The sequence below is a fragment of the Pezoporus flaviventris genome, unplaced genomic scaffold (assembly GCF_033815535.1).
Source record: "Pezoporus flaviventris isolate CSIRO_AGI_PZ_B2104156 unplaced genomic scaffold, CSIRO_AGI_Pfla_v1 ptg000002l, whole genome shotgun sequence".
NCBI classification, from domain to species: domain Eukaryota; kingdom Metazoa; phylum Chordata; class Aves; order Psittaciformes; family Psittacidae; genus Pezoporus; species Pezoporus flaviventris.
Window position 1 is genome coordinate 75,412,590 of NW_026892550.1, and position 14,491 is coordinate 75,427,080.

The 14,491-nt window shown below is 40.9% G+C and overlaps 1 protein-coding gene across 1 annotated transcript in view; it reads right to left on the minus strand.

Annotated features, from left to right (window-relative positions):
• WRN (WRN RecQ like helicase) overlaps nucleotides 1-14,491 on the minus strand; it is a 45,933-nt gene that overhangs the window by 14,677 nt on the left and 16,765 nt on the right. The window contains exons 12-23 of the mRNA XM_061463839.1: nucleotides 13,444-13,519; nucleotides 12,506-12,573; nucleotides 11,955-12,063; nucleotides 10,225-10,293; nucleotides 9,637-9,719; nucleotides 8,759-8,865; nucleotides 7,799-7,986; nucleotides 6,451-6,628; nucleotides 5,693-5,874; nucleotides 4,393-4,494; nucleotides 3,959-4,051; nucleotides 2,514-2,655 (exon numbers count right to left, since the gene is read on the minus strand). Of these exons, the coding sequence (XP_061319823.1) occupies nucleotides 2,514-2,655; nucleotides 3,959-4,051; nucleotides 4,393-4,494; nucleotides 5,693-5,874; nucleotides 6,451-6,628; nucleotides 7,799-7,986; nucleotides 8,759-8,865; nucleotides 9,637-9,719; nucleotides 10,225-10,293; nucleotides 11,955-12,063; nucleotides 12,506-12,573; nucleotides 13,444-13,519 (1,397 nt within the window). The remainder of the gene's footprint in view (nucleotides 1-2,513; nucleotides 2,656-3,958; nucleotides 4,052-4,392; nucleotides 4,495-5,692; nucleotides 5,875-6,450; nucleotides 6,629-7,798; nucleotides 7,987-8,758; nucleotides 8,866-9,636; nucleotides 9,720-10,224; nucleotides 10,294-11,954; nucleotides 12,064-12,505; nucleotides 12,574-13,443; nucleotides 13,520-14,491) is intronic.

Below are 14,491 nucleotides of genomic sequence, written 5' to 3' on the forward strand. Positions count from 1 at the left end.
GCTTCTCTTCTCCAGGCTGAACAGCCCCAACTTTCTCAGCCTATCTTCATATGGGATGTGCTCCAGTCCCCTGATCATCCTCGTGGCCCTCCTCTGGACTTGCTCAACAGCTCCATGTCCTTCTTACGTTGAGGACAGCAGAACTGCACGCAATACACCAAGTGGGGTTTCACGAGAGCAGAGTAGAGGGGCAGGATCACCTCCTTCAACCTGCTGGTCATGCTCCTTTTGACACAGCCGGTATGCGGGTGGCTTCTCGGCCGTGAGCACACACTGAAGCCAGCTCATGTTGAGTTTCTTATCGACCAACACCCCTAAGTCCTCTGCAGGGCTGCTCCAAATCACGTTTGTGCCCAACCTGCAGCTGTGACTGGGATTTCCATGACCCAGATGTAGGACCTTGCACTTGGCTTGGTTGAACTTCATAAGGTTGGCATTGGCCACGTCTCAAGCATGTCAAGGTCCTTCTAGATCCCATTCCTTCCCTCCAACATATCAACCAAACCACACAGCTCAGTCTCATCAGCAAACATGCTGAGGGTGCTTGATCCCACTGTCTATGCCACCAAAGATGTTTAACAGGATTGGTCCCAACACCAACCCCTGAGAGACAATACTTGTTACCCATACCCATGTGGACACTGAGCTGTCGACCGCAACAATCTGCATGCGGCCACCCAGCTAATTCTTTCCTAATTCCATCCTAATTCCAGCAGGTGTCCATCCATCTATCAAATTGATGTCTCTCTAGTTTAGAGACAAGGATGTCGTGCAGGACAGTGTCAAATGCTTTGTAGAAGTCCAGGTAGATCACATCAGCTGGATCATCATTTAAAACTTGCTTAGGACTGACCAACAGAAGCCAAATGGCAAATGCAGCTTTGTACAAATGACTAAATGCTAGAGACACTACCGTAAGCCGCTTGCAACCAGTCACTGAGACTACTATTAACAAAGTAATTGTTGAAATAAGTACAAATTCCCATGTTTGCTGATAAAAGAAGGCCTTAAGAGTTGCATATTCTTGTTTGTTTAGCAAGGTTAGTGTAGTATTTCTGTCAATGAAGCTTTAACTCAGTTTCCCAGAGGACCTTCTTCTCCTTCATGGAAGACTCAGCATCCGTGTCTTAAATGAATCATGGTCTCCCTTGTAGTCCAGCGAAAGACTGTAGGAGGCCACCTGACCTTTTCAAAAACATACTCCTAACTGAGGAGCAACATGAATTATCCATATACTATACACAAACTCTTAAAACAACATACCAGTCAGCCTCAGACAGATGTAGCACAAACTTATGGTGGTATTTCATACTCTTGTTCTAAAGTATATATTGATGCAACAAAGTAAGGAAACTAGGTTTTTTAAATTGCATTAACATAGAAAAGGGTATTCTTGTAGACAGCAAAGTTATTCTCTATTTATAGTGCAAATTTGGCATCAGCCTCACTTCTTCCCGTACTGTCAAATAAATGAACAATCATGACTACATTAAGATCTATAACAACATTTTTTTCCCTTAGACACACTTGTGTGACAATTAGAAACTCCCCATTCTTATTCAAAGGAATGAAGAGGGACATGATTCACTCAGTTTTATCAAGTACTACAGGTGATTTTTTTCCCCTGGGTTATAAACTTAAAAAGTGATTCTGTTCTTCCTCTTGTATTTTATTTCTAGTGAGTTTCTTGCCTAAAAAAGGTCTAAAAAAAGGTACGTAGAAACCATTTATATTCATTCCAGTATCCTGCTTCCTATCTTACTACTTCAAGTCAGCCACTAGAACAAAGCTAGAGGGCAAGGCATCAATTGCTTTATTCAAACATAAACCAACTAATTACCAAGCAAAGATGAGTTTATTCTTCATGCAGAAAAAGCTATTCATTTCAGGATAATGGAAATCATGCATCTTCATTAGAAAAAAAAAAACACCAAAAAAACTACTTAGTTACTTCCAGGATAACATCAAACTTGCTACAAAGCAAACAAAACCTCAAGCCTTCAAGGAAGAGGTTTAGAATCCCCGCCAATACTTGGGCTGGCATTCATGTGTTGAACAGACAGCTGTCAGTTATCAACACAAAATGACCTACCAAATACAGGACAGCTCCACACAAGAAAATAGCAGGTACTATTTCTAACCTGAACTCTTAGGCCATAAAGTGCTGAACATTTCCATTTCGTTCCTAAAAAAACAAATCTAAGAGGGCAAGAGTTTGAAGGTAGAAACTGTTCCTTTGCTGTACATGCACATAATTAAATACAACATGTATTCAGGTTCACTACTTTTATGGCTGTTGCCCTAAAGAAAAAAAGCTAGTTTACTGCGTGGAGAGCGCTGCTGAACTCTCTACAGATATCCAGCTCTCTGAGAAAGAGTTACTAAATAAATGTGTGTATACACACTTCTAGATGCATGTACATCAAAGTACTGTTTGGTATATCAATAAAAAGGGACACCTATCAGTTCCTCCACTCTCAGAACACATACAAAAGGTTTTTACTATCACTTACAGACCCTCGAAGAAACAGGATGGGAACTTTAGTTCCAAACTTCTCCTCCAGAGTGCTCACTGCAGACAGCAGCTGATATGCTTGCTTCCCAAAGTCCTGTAAACCACCGTCAAAATCACTGGGAACTGAAAAACAAGACACCCTGAAACACACAAAAAAACCCAAGTTGAACACACATACAAATCGAGTCCACTCTCTTGGTTTGAAATATCAAGTGATAACTAAACAAAATACACACTTCAAGTTACATGAATATAAACAATTGAACACATTTAAGTGTAAGAACTAGGCCTAAAAAATGAGAAAAGGAAAAAGTCAAAATCACTTGTGGCTAACACAGCTGCCCAAAAATACAATAAGCAGTTCTTCATGGTACTTGCTGTGACAGAAAAATCTTGACTCAGCAATCTCCTGAATTTAGTATTTTAATATATGGACCGTTTTAGATACACAAGACATTTCTTAAATTGCACCCAATAGCAAAGACTTTCTTTGGCTGCTTTTTTAGGTAACAAAGGGGATAAAAACAGAAGGCATGAGCAATACCATTAACGCATTTCAAGGGTTTATTAATACCTTTATTGACTCAAAGAAATCATTGAAGAGTTATTAGCACAAATCATTTCTCAGGAGGAGAAAAAGGACAGTGATTTATGGCATCTGATTTCAGTTCCACAACACAAATTCACTATGCAGCTCTTTCAGTCACACAGCAGCATGACTGCAAGGATTGAAATTATGATATCTCAAGTTCTCTTCTTCTTTAGTTTTAGTAGAGGCCAGGCAAAGATGTTTCATCCTTGAGCATACAGGACATGTAACTGAATTGATAAATTTTTTCCAGAAGACAGAAAAGCCTAACATCTTGTCTCAGATCAAAAAGCATCAGGCTAACAGCAAGAACAAAGAACCTTTTATTATAAACTTCAGGGAAAGCATGTACATTCACACAGGAGAAACCAAAAGTGATTCTGCTTATACCTGTGTGACTGCTGACCCCTGGGCTTCCTTTCAGCACACCTATGAGGTTATCAGCAGTGCTAGAAAGAACACGCTGGAAGAGGAGAACAACTCCCTTTAATTTGGTATCATAAGTGGTATCACACTCCACTTATGGGTGGGGATTTTTAGGGATTATATTACCTAGCAGGTCTTAAACTGATGAACAGAAGTGTATCTCACATCTTAAGAGTGTTACTCTGAACTTTTTTAGGAACTGTCACCATCCTTTGTTAATAAGCTTTCCCACAGTCTAGTTTCAAGCTGCCTCATGGCTTGCTCAACCATTTAGGAGAAGGTTAAAGACAGTTTTTCAGAGATAAACTTTAGGCTGAACATCTGCAAGATCAGGTGCACAAAAAGTCAATTCTTCCAGATTATTTGCCTCATAAATCAGCCTGAGAGAATGTAAAGTCTTATATCAGTCTTCAGGGAAGAAAGCTTACCTGGACCTGCAGTTATCACAGCAATCTCCTGTACCCATGATGCCAGAAGAAACCTTTCGGAGTTGTTTGTCTTCAAAATGAGACAGAATAATTCTATCCAAGGGAATGTAAGGAATTAAATAAAAGACCGAGAATTTACACATTAAATTTACTGCAGAAAACAGAGTTGAAACTAGCATCATTAGTTAATTCACTGGGGAGCCAATTATTTGGCCTTGATTCCTCTAAAGAAAGATTGGGATTTTTTTGAACAGTAAATAAGGAAATACTTGATGAATATGTATAAATATGCTGAAGGCTGTATTTTTTGATAACTGCTACTTCATATAAAACATGCTTGCAGAGCACATGGTCAATATAAGATGCCTCGTGGTTACAACCTCCAGTCAAAACTGACTCAAATGACAAAGCATTAAATAGATTCTAGTACTTACTTCCTCCTGCAGCTATTTGACACCAGATACTTCCATATTTTTCCCAACATCTTCAGTTTGTACGAACGGAAATCTTCATTGCGTATCTCGCTCAGAAGATGTCTGTCAGTCAAAAGGAAAATAGAGCAGTCTTAAACATGACCACTATTCCCCTGTCCCACACTAAAAATGAAACATGCCAGACCTCTGCCTAAGTCAAATTCACCAGAAACAGCTAGAAAATCCTGTCAAAACCAGACCCAAACTGCCTGCCTATTTCTCCACAGGCTTGATTCTTATAGCTCGGAGAATGCTCAGAAGAGTGCCTCATTCATATTCCTCTAAGTATGACCATTATTCAAAACAGGAGAGGCTTCTTCCAACTCCACAGGCTACTAAGCTTCAGAAATCCATGGCAAAAAAGAAGAGGAGGAAGGAAAGGGCAGAGAGCATTGTGAGAGGGCATTTTCTGTATCTCTAGTTTTCCAGACTCTGGCATGTTCTCACCAATGCTACTGCCACATTACAGAGTATGTCAGGATAGTCTTTAAGAAACATAAAGGTTGCCGGATTTTATATAATTTATAGTAATCACTAGAAGCAATCAACTGAGAAAATACACTGGGAGTACTGGAAAGGTATATGGAACACTTGCTCTGCCCATGCTCCGAGCTGCTGTGTGAGCCAAACCTGAGCTATTATCTGCACCACACTCACTGTGCCACATGGCATCAAAACCAAACCAAAACCACAGGTGTCGGGCAGCACATTAACATAGCTTCACCATTTCAGCTCAAAAGTTGAGCAAAGCAAGTTTCTGCCTGCCCAGAAAAAAAAAAGTATAGATCTCACAGATGCTGGCAGCATGCTGACCAGCTCAAATGACTGAGTACCGACACTTCTGTGGTCCTGCAACAACCATGGACAAAATTAACAGGAGACTCCTACAACCAGGACTCCTCCACCCAGAATAAAAAAGAGAATACATATTTCTCCATTTAGACATGCTTAATTCTACAGCATTGGCACTCTTAGGGGTGATGATGGATCTAAAACCAGGCCAGATAATTTATAGGACAAGTGACCACATTTTGTCACTGGCTGCCTTGCAAAGCTTCAAGAAAGCAGAACTGGAACAAGGACAAACTAACATTAGTGCACTTGTGGACTACCTTCTGGAAGTATGTCATACTTCGTACTGTGTGTATGCAGCAAAGGACTTGGAACCATTCTGAAAAATACATCACATCTTCAACAAAACCCACCCTGCTCCTCTATGCTTTGGCTGTTTGTGTCAAAGCAGCTGTTTACAGTCATTTACCTGTTGAAAGCCAAGTCTGATGCAGTCCACAAGACATGACAAGCAGCAGGAAGCCCATCACGACCAGCTCTCCCAATTTCTTGGTAATAGGATTCCATTTCTTTAGGGGCACCATAATGAATAACCATCCGGATATCTGCTTTATTGATGCCCATTCCAAATGCCACTGTGGCTACAACACACTACAAAACAGGAGTCACACACTGAAAGTTTTGAAATGAGCATCAGGAATATGCCTCGCTTAATGCTCATACACTTGGTGACAAGTTTTTGCCATGGACTCAAAGTTAAGCCTAAATTACAGTGGCTTCCAACTCACACTTAACTTTCACAGTACTACCATTAAGTCTGATGCTGGCCAGAGTATGAGCATAGGAATATAAACATGACAGTGATCACGTGTAGAGACAAATCGTAGAGTGGTTTCAAGCAGTTATTCTCAAACAGCAAGCATAAAAACCTATCTATCTTGAAGGGTAACACAAGCGTAACTGTGCCTGCTTTGGAGGAAAGCAGTTCACAGAACTGATGATATTGTTCCAACTACCACCATTTTCCTCAGATGCCACACATTTTTAAGAGACTTACTGAAGGAATTTGAAGCATCAGCCAGGAATCCTATTACTGTCAGCTTAGACCAGCAATTTCTTTGCCCAGAACTGGAGACAAATGGCAAACATGCTGACATTCCCAAATTCTTTCCTCTACCAGAAACTACAGTTATAAATAGGACCAAGTGGATTTAGTTTCCTACATACCTGAATTTCATCCCTCATGAACTGGTGATGGGCCTCTCTCCTTTGCTTGATTCCCATACCAGCATGGTATGCACGACAGGCCACACTGAGTTTCATCAATTCAGACACAACCTGTTCGGTGGCCTTTCTGGAAGGGCAGTAGATGATAGTAGGCCCTTCAAACTCGTATGCAGAACTGCTGGAAGTAATAGCAACATGTAAAGACACAGAACAGAAGAAGCCACTCTTCCACTAAATGTCTGACTGGACCTAGTTGAAAAGGCAATACAGCAGTTGGAGATACAGAAATTTAAACTTATTTTTAAATGGTCCACTCATACACAAATTGTCTGTCCTTTGGAAAAAAGGACTTGGAAGTGACTTAGCATCATAGAATAGTTTAGGTTGGAAGGGACCTTAAAGCTCATCCAGTTCCAAGTTCCTGCCATGGGCAGGGACACCTTCCGGTAGACCAAGTCACTCCAAGCCCCGTCCAGCCTGGCCTTGAATACTGCCAGGGATGGGGCAGCCACAGCTTCTCTGTGCAACCTGTTCCAGCACCTCACCACTCTCACAGGCAGCAACTTCTTCCTAAAATCTCATCTCAATCTCCCCTCTGTCAGTTTAGAGCCCTTCCCCCCCTTGCTCTGTCATTACAGGCTCTTGGAAAAAGTCCCTCTCCACATTTCTTGTGGGCCCCGTTGGTACTCTTAAGTTTACCTTGCAAAGTGCACAAGATTTTGGTCTCTAGAAGGAGCAGAATAAGACCTCCCAATTTCCTTTTACAGCTTTTACAGCTGGCACTTTTGAAAGGACTACATTTATGTAACTAGGGACAAATGAGCGATAAAAATTCATGTATATTGCTGTAAAGGCACACACTGTAGCTTGCAAGAAGCAGAACAGGACCAGAATGGGTACACCACTGGGTCTGCTAACAGAGAAGAACTGCAATTAGTTTTAAGGGGAAAAAAAAATTAAAAAAATAAAATCAATAAAAATCTTACCATGGATTTGTAGCAGACTCATGCACCTTTTGTGCAACACTTTATGGACAGTTACACACCAGCCAATTCATCATATTCATTCTAATTGCTACAGCAGGTCCTCTGAGGATCAAATAATGCCAAAAATCCTCAAGTAAGAAATATGCAGACAGCAGGAGTCCATCACTCCTTGCCTTAAAAGCCTTACTTAACTTGGGAGTGGAGGGTGGGCACAAGTGACTAGCATGATATCAGAGCCACACAATGGAGGAAGCCCAGGCTCTTCCTCACCAAATCAGATTAAGACTGCTACCAATTCTTAGTACACACTACCTTAACTCCAAAATACTCAATTATATCTGAACACAGGCTTAAATCCTTACCTTCCTTTCCTAATAAGGAACTGCTTCAAATCCCTAAGAATATTTCCACTTTGTTGTCCAACTTCCAAGTACAGATTAGGTCTGTCAAAACTGGTACATGTGACCTGGGGATTCTTCAGTTTCAGACAATTCACTATGTCCTCCCTAATCGATGGACTTGCGGTTGCAGTTAAAGCAACAATGGGAACCTACAGTGAAAAGTGAAAGTCTAAGACCTCTCGGATTTTTGTTTTAAACAAGGAAAATCATGAGTTAAAACTGAAATAAGATGTAAACAGGCACCTTTATCTGCTGACAATCACTGGATCAGCTCAGCTACTTGAAAAATATAGTTATTATTTAGCTTCCTAGACCTTTGGTCAACACTGTTCAGGAGAGCAGACAGGGACAGAAAGAACACTTGAAATACAGAGTTTTACTGTGAATGTGTGTTTTCTTTAGTTAAATCTTCAATTAGTCTACAGTCATTTTCTGAGATGGCTAGCTAAGTTTAGGGAACACAGGACAACACTTACAAGAAGAGTGTGGAACATTCAGATCTAAGTTTTTGAGGTTTTACTATAAATTCTTGGAGAATGTCTAGAAATCACAGTTGCATGTTCTTACAAGCCACTGAGCTAACCAGTTTAGAAAACATCCCTCAATATTAAACCAGAAGCTTAGGGACATCATCTTAGACAGCACAGGGATCCAAAGTAATCTAATTTCCAGAAGTTTCTGGTAGTCCAGGTTCAGAATATCCTACATATAAGCATTTGGGGAAAAAAAAAAAAAAAAAAAAAAAGACCAAAAAAGCCCCCAAAACCACACAGCTTGGTCACTGACAGGGACCATATACACTCCAAACCAGCACAGTAAGTAAACCACAAGAGCAACATTAAGACTGTTATTTCAAACTACCATACAAAATGAGATAGTATTCTTCTCTTACATTAGAAATCAAATACATAAAAACCTCACCAATGGCAGAGCCTTCTTTAACGAGCCTAAAGTTCTAAAGGAATTTCTGAAGTCATGGCCCCACTCAGAAATGCAATGCGCTTCATCAACAGCTATAAGGGTAATACCTGATGGGAACAAAACCAGAGCATGGACACATTAACACCACAAACATGGGAATTGACTAAATACAAACACTCTATTCTGCTCAATCCCAAGCTTTTCTGAGAAGGCACCAGCTGTCGGCTTAGTATTTGTTTCTATAATGCCTTCTGCTGTACCAACCCCTAGGTACATTTTTATAACGACCTCTGAAGCAAAAACAGCTAAAGAGCTTTTACAGAATCCCCCCAAACCATCTCTGCTTCTTTCTCCAAGCTTCAGACTTCCAACATCCCTCACCTTCCACTAGACCAGGTTGCTCCAAGCCCCATCCAACCTGGCCTTGAATATGGCCAGCAATGAGGCAGCCACAGCTCCTCTGGGCACCCTGTGCCAGGACCCCACCACCTCTGTAGTATTTCACAACCACGTTTCATTGTTACAGTGGGAGAAAGACTAGACATTAGAACACTTAAAAGGCTAAACATCTACTTATACACATTTCACTTCCTGTGACTGCAAGATCAGGTTTTTAGCACCTCTGCTCCCGGCAGCTTAATATTCCCCTTACTAAAGATGCCACTTAAGTGATTTGTTAGTTTTTCCATCAGTAACAGGATCTGCTGACACCATTTACTGGTAGCTACTACAGTAACCTTTGAACCCACTAGCAGTAAGAAATTGGTGAAAAGCATTTAAGTATTACAAAAAAGATTAAAAATATTTAGGCATTTAAGCCGCCTGCCAGCTCAACCACAACTTACTAATAGTTTGACCAACCCTTACCCCCAGCTTACCAATAGTTTGGTCAAGCTCCTGAAGTAAGTCCAAGTTCCCTGAACAAAACTCTGGAGTCATATATATGACTCTGTACTGCCCCCTGAAACATCAAGAAAATACACTGTCACAGAAGGAAAACCCCCAGACAACTCAAAAAAACCAAAATCATGATTGCCTAGAAGATGTAAATGAACACAAGTACAGACTTCAGGATAGGAGCAAGATCAAGGAAGTGAAGACCACAGAAAGCACTCCTGAATAATAGGAAGGCAAGGCAGTAACAGTAGGACAGGAAAACCAGCAGTGATTTACAAGGAGGGACTGTTGTGATGATTTGGTGACAAATACAGGTCTAAATCTTGCATGTGTGAAATTGTGTAGAAATCCTAATATAAAGCTGAGTCAACAAGCCCCATCTCCCCAGCCATGGGCTACAGACTCACACACACTCAGGCTGGGTGGATGCAAGCAGTATCACTGACTGCCACATTGTAGGTCTGAGCCAGAAGCAAGAGTTTCAGTGATAATAGATTAGGGAGACATCCTACCTCTCAAACATACCTACATCAGAACCTGCAGTTCTAGAAAGCTTAGCTCAGACTTACCCTTTGATGCATTCTTTGATGTTTTTTGACTGAGCTGAACCAAGTAAGCAAGCTGGAATACCTGACATGCTGCAGAAATAAAGATGCACAGTCACCAACAGATTTACTCCCAACACTTTCTGCCTTAGCATTCAGCCTATGCCAGCACATTATAAAAGAAGTCCAAGCTGTGAGGCCACAAACTACTTTCTTCAACAGATCTTTGTGGGAAAAACCTGTTGAAAAAGCTGGATTCATCACTGGCTATTCCTGCCACCCAAATACTCTTTTGCTTCCCCTCCAGCTGTCACTGACACCATACACAATTCATTAGTGCAATAAGGAATCGGAGAAATAAAGACCACTCCCCTTGCATAAGTTTACTAATAAACGTCCAAAAGAAGAAAATACAGTAAACACATTTTCCTCATTTATTACCTTACCCAGTTCACCACATTGCCTTACTAGTTGGCAATTTTTTTGCCTTGTCTTCCACTCTTTTGTGAGCTACTGGTGCTGCATTTGCTCATTTTCAATCTGGAGGCTGCTTTTTAATGACATATTCACTAACTACATTTACCAGCTTAGCCACCTGATATTTGACCTTTCAGGACCCTGCAATGCCTGTCTTCTTAACTTAATGATTTACAGCATTTTTATTCCAGTCCTTTGTTTTGATAGCTTCTCCCCTCATTCCTTTCAGTCCCTGGCAGAACTGCACCCAGACTGCTAGACAAATTACTGAACTGCATTAGGTTGTGGAAATTCAATCTCCTTGGCCTTCAGAGTGAAAGACCTGCTGAGAAAGTAGTGGATAAACCCTTTCAACTGAGAAAAAAAGTATAAAAGCCAAAGAAGCAGCTGAATACATACAGACACCCTGCTGATTAATAATCAGTCTAGAAGCTGGCTACACAGCCAGCTTAGGCTGCCCAGCCATTCATCCACACATGGTCATGATGTGCAGCAGAAAATACCACACATCATTGATGTTCCTTACTTGAAAGTAATCTTCATATCCTCTCTTTCACAAAAGACCTGCTCTTTCCAAGGAATGAACTAGACAATTCAGTACGATTACCACATCTTAAATGCAAAAGTGTCAGAAGTGAATAGCCGTTATAACAGAAAGCAAGTGCACGAAAAGGAAGCATTTTCAGGTCAAGAGAAACCTATCTGATTTTAATACACCACCTATAACTGCTCATGTAAGAGCAATTCAGGGTCACCCACTAGTTCGCCCCCATCAGACCTTAAAAGAAGCAAAGAGGCCAGGTGTTAGGAGACCTACTACACCATTCATCTTCAAAGCCTGCGCCATAACATTGAACTGAATGGCCTACAGCTTCCAGCTGCAGGTTGCTTAGATGTTACTTCTCCAACACAAGGAACCCCTACCAAATTTTGACGTAACTCTCAGAGGCTGAAATAGCCTGTGAAGCTCCCTCATCAGTTCAGTCTTCACAAAAAGGGGCCTATGAATCCTGAAGTATGTGAGAAGGATCCACATTCAGGAACAACCCACCAGCACAGATCCTTTGCAAATCCACCCTACCATTCACATAACTGGCAAATCCAGTGATCCTAGACTGCTTACACAGTTTATGCATGTCCCGTGAGAAACACATGCTTTACAGCTGACGCACAGCTTTGCTGTAGGAACCTGCAACCTTAAACACCAAGAAATACTACAAAGCAGAGTCCACTGGTTTCCACTGGCAATTCAAGAGCAGCTTCTTAGTACTACTTACATCAACTGCAGCACCTGGTCCTCCATCAGGGAGATAAGAGGACAGATGACAATTCCCACAAGTTCAGTGTAAACAGGAGGAAACTGGTAGCACAAGCTTTTTCCATAGCCTTAAAGAAAAGCAGACATGAGACATCATTCTTTCTATGCAGCTACTGCATACAGCTGTACGAGACAATTTTAACACCCTGTTGAGCCCTAAAACAATAATCATAAAATGGTTAGAGTTGGAAGAAAGCTTAAAGATAATCTATTTCCAACACCATTGACAAAGGCAGGGATGCCTTCTAAGAAGTGATGTTTGTTCTGCTAGTACAGGAATAAAGTTGCAACATAAATAAGGTCAGCATCCATCTGATACCCTTCTCTACACCATCAGTGACAACAACTAGGGCAGAAAAACAAGTAGCTAGCACAGCTAGCTCAGACTTAGTGTCTCAATCAGGGCACCCTGCTCATGTGAGCCACGTGGACAGTCTCCAAGTTAGAGTTCTACTCTCCTCAAAAAGGAAAAGATGTTTCACTGCTTCTTAGGATGTAAAGTTAACTTACCAGTTGCCATGACAACGAGATTATCTCTTCTGTCTTCTAGAAGAGAATTGATCACTTTCCATTGGACCCTTTTAATTAAACAAAAGGGAATATTTTATTTTTGCTACCAAACTTAACATGGCAGTTTTGTTAAACTGAATATTCAGTTGAATTTCAGGTTGAAGAAACCCTTCCAGCTGCCTTATAGCATCTTGTCTTTGCAGGCTGCAAACACTCAAACATTCCAACTGCTGCAGGCAGTCCCCCCCACTGCTACAGTTATATTCAACATGACCTCAATTTTGCTAACCCTTCCATGGTCTCGCAACTGTACATAACTGTGAAGCCAATTTAAAAACTCCCCCTGCCCCCAATTCCAAAAGCTTACCAAATACTGAGTAAACAGTTTCCCCCTGCCCAAGTGTTGCTCTTAGGCTGTTTCTTGCACAGAACACATTCTGCCACCAGTCATCCAGGAAGATTTCATCCCATTCCGATTGAGCTTCATTGTAATAGCAATGCTCAAGCACCGAGGCACATGGTACACTCATATTATGCTACACAAGACAGCTAGAAGTTTGTCTGTCCTGAATTAGAACCATATAAAGGATAACTAGACTATGAAAGCTTATCACACAGACAACAACATCTGTGCAGTTTATGGCTTGCTCTTTAAAGACTGAACTAGACCTGGTTCAATAAAGCCTCAATCACAGAAGATGTGCCATCAGCAAAAGTCAAGAAGCTCATAGTCTACTATGAGATTGCAGTATTGTACTTAACACTCCGTAAGATTTATCTTGACATACTGTTGTGGCAAAGGCAGCTTTTCTTGTACTAGAGATTTTGTATAGGTCTCAGCTTGTTAGTAGTTTTTCAAGTAATAAGAAAATCAGTTGAAATAAGGAGGGGGAAAAAATGAACCTTGGAGTTTACGTTTTAACAGAAAATATACTTACGGCTTAAAAGAAGAATGTCCAAAATATGTCTTCAGGCAGGTGATGTGTCTTTCACTAGGTAGTGGCAGCAATGGATCTTTAGTGGGAGAGAAGATAGAAAGTTCCATTTGGAATGAAATTTTAAGAAGATGAAGCACTATCTTGACAAACAACAGTCTGCTCAAGATTAGTGATGCCTGCCTGGGTGCCAGGATTTAAGTAAATCCAGTGAAAAGAGACGTCAAACTCTGAAGATACTTACTGGCTAGAATAAAGGATTAAGAAAGCAAAGGGGCTCCCCAGCGATCCTCCATGAAGAGGAGAACATATTGCTTCATTATTAACTTAATAAAAGCGATAAGTATTGTAATGTGTAGCTGCATTATTTGGACATATCTGGACATGATACTTGAGATGTTTTACTAGGCAAGCATTCAACAAAGACTCTACTGAAGTTACACTGAGGAACACAACACTGCAAGTTGCTAACAAATTCATGGTCCAAAAGCGCAAGGGGATCCTGATTCTGCTGTGAGCACTGAAGAAACATATTCAAGACCTGTTGAAATATATAGTTAACATTCAGCAGTAGAAAGCATGACATTTCCACCTAGTTTTTGTCTGTTGGGCAAGCTCACATTCCCTGTAATAGCTTATCTGGCTGCTGTTTAGAGAAATGAACTGAACAAGAAAGAATAATGCATCTGTCCACAACTAGCAGCCCATGGTCTTCTTAAAAGCAGAAAGCAGGCCTTCTCCTGGCCTGGTCTAACTTACATAACCAGGAAGGAAGCTTGCATACAGGAATACTCCAAACCAACAAAAAACAAGCTTTATTTCACCTCACATTTCAGCCTCTGTTCCTCATTTCCTTTGTCCCCAAAGGGCCAGCTCCAAAGCACTTAGTCAAGATCAAGTCCAAGCCAGATTTTCCTAACAATTCTACCACAAAGCAACAGAGGAACAACAAAAATAAATCACGTAGAAAGGTACCATCTTCCCCTCTGCTGTGTTCTGAATCATTCCCTTCAGTTCTGTATGGCCTCCATGTCCCGTAACGGTTTTACTC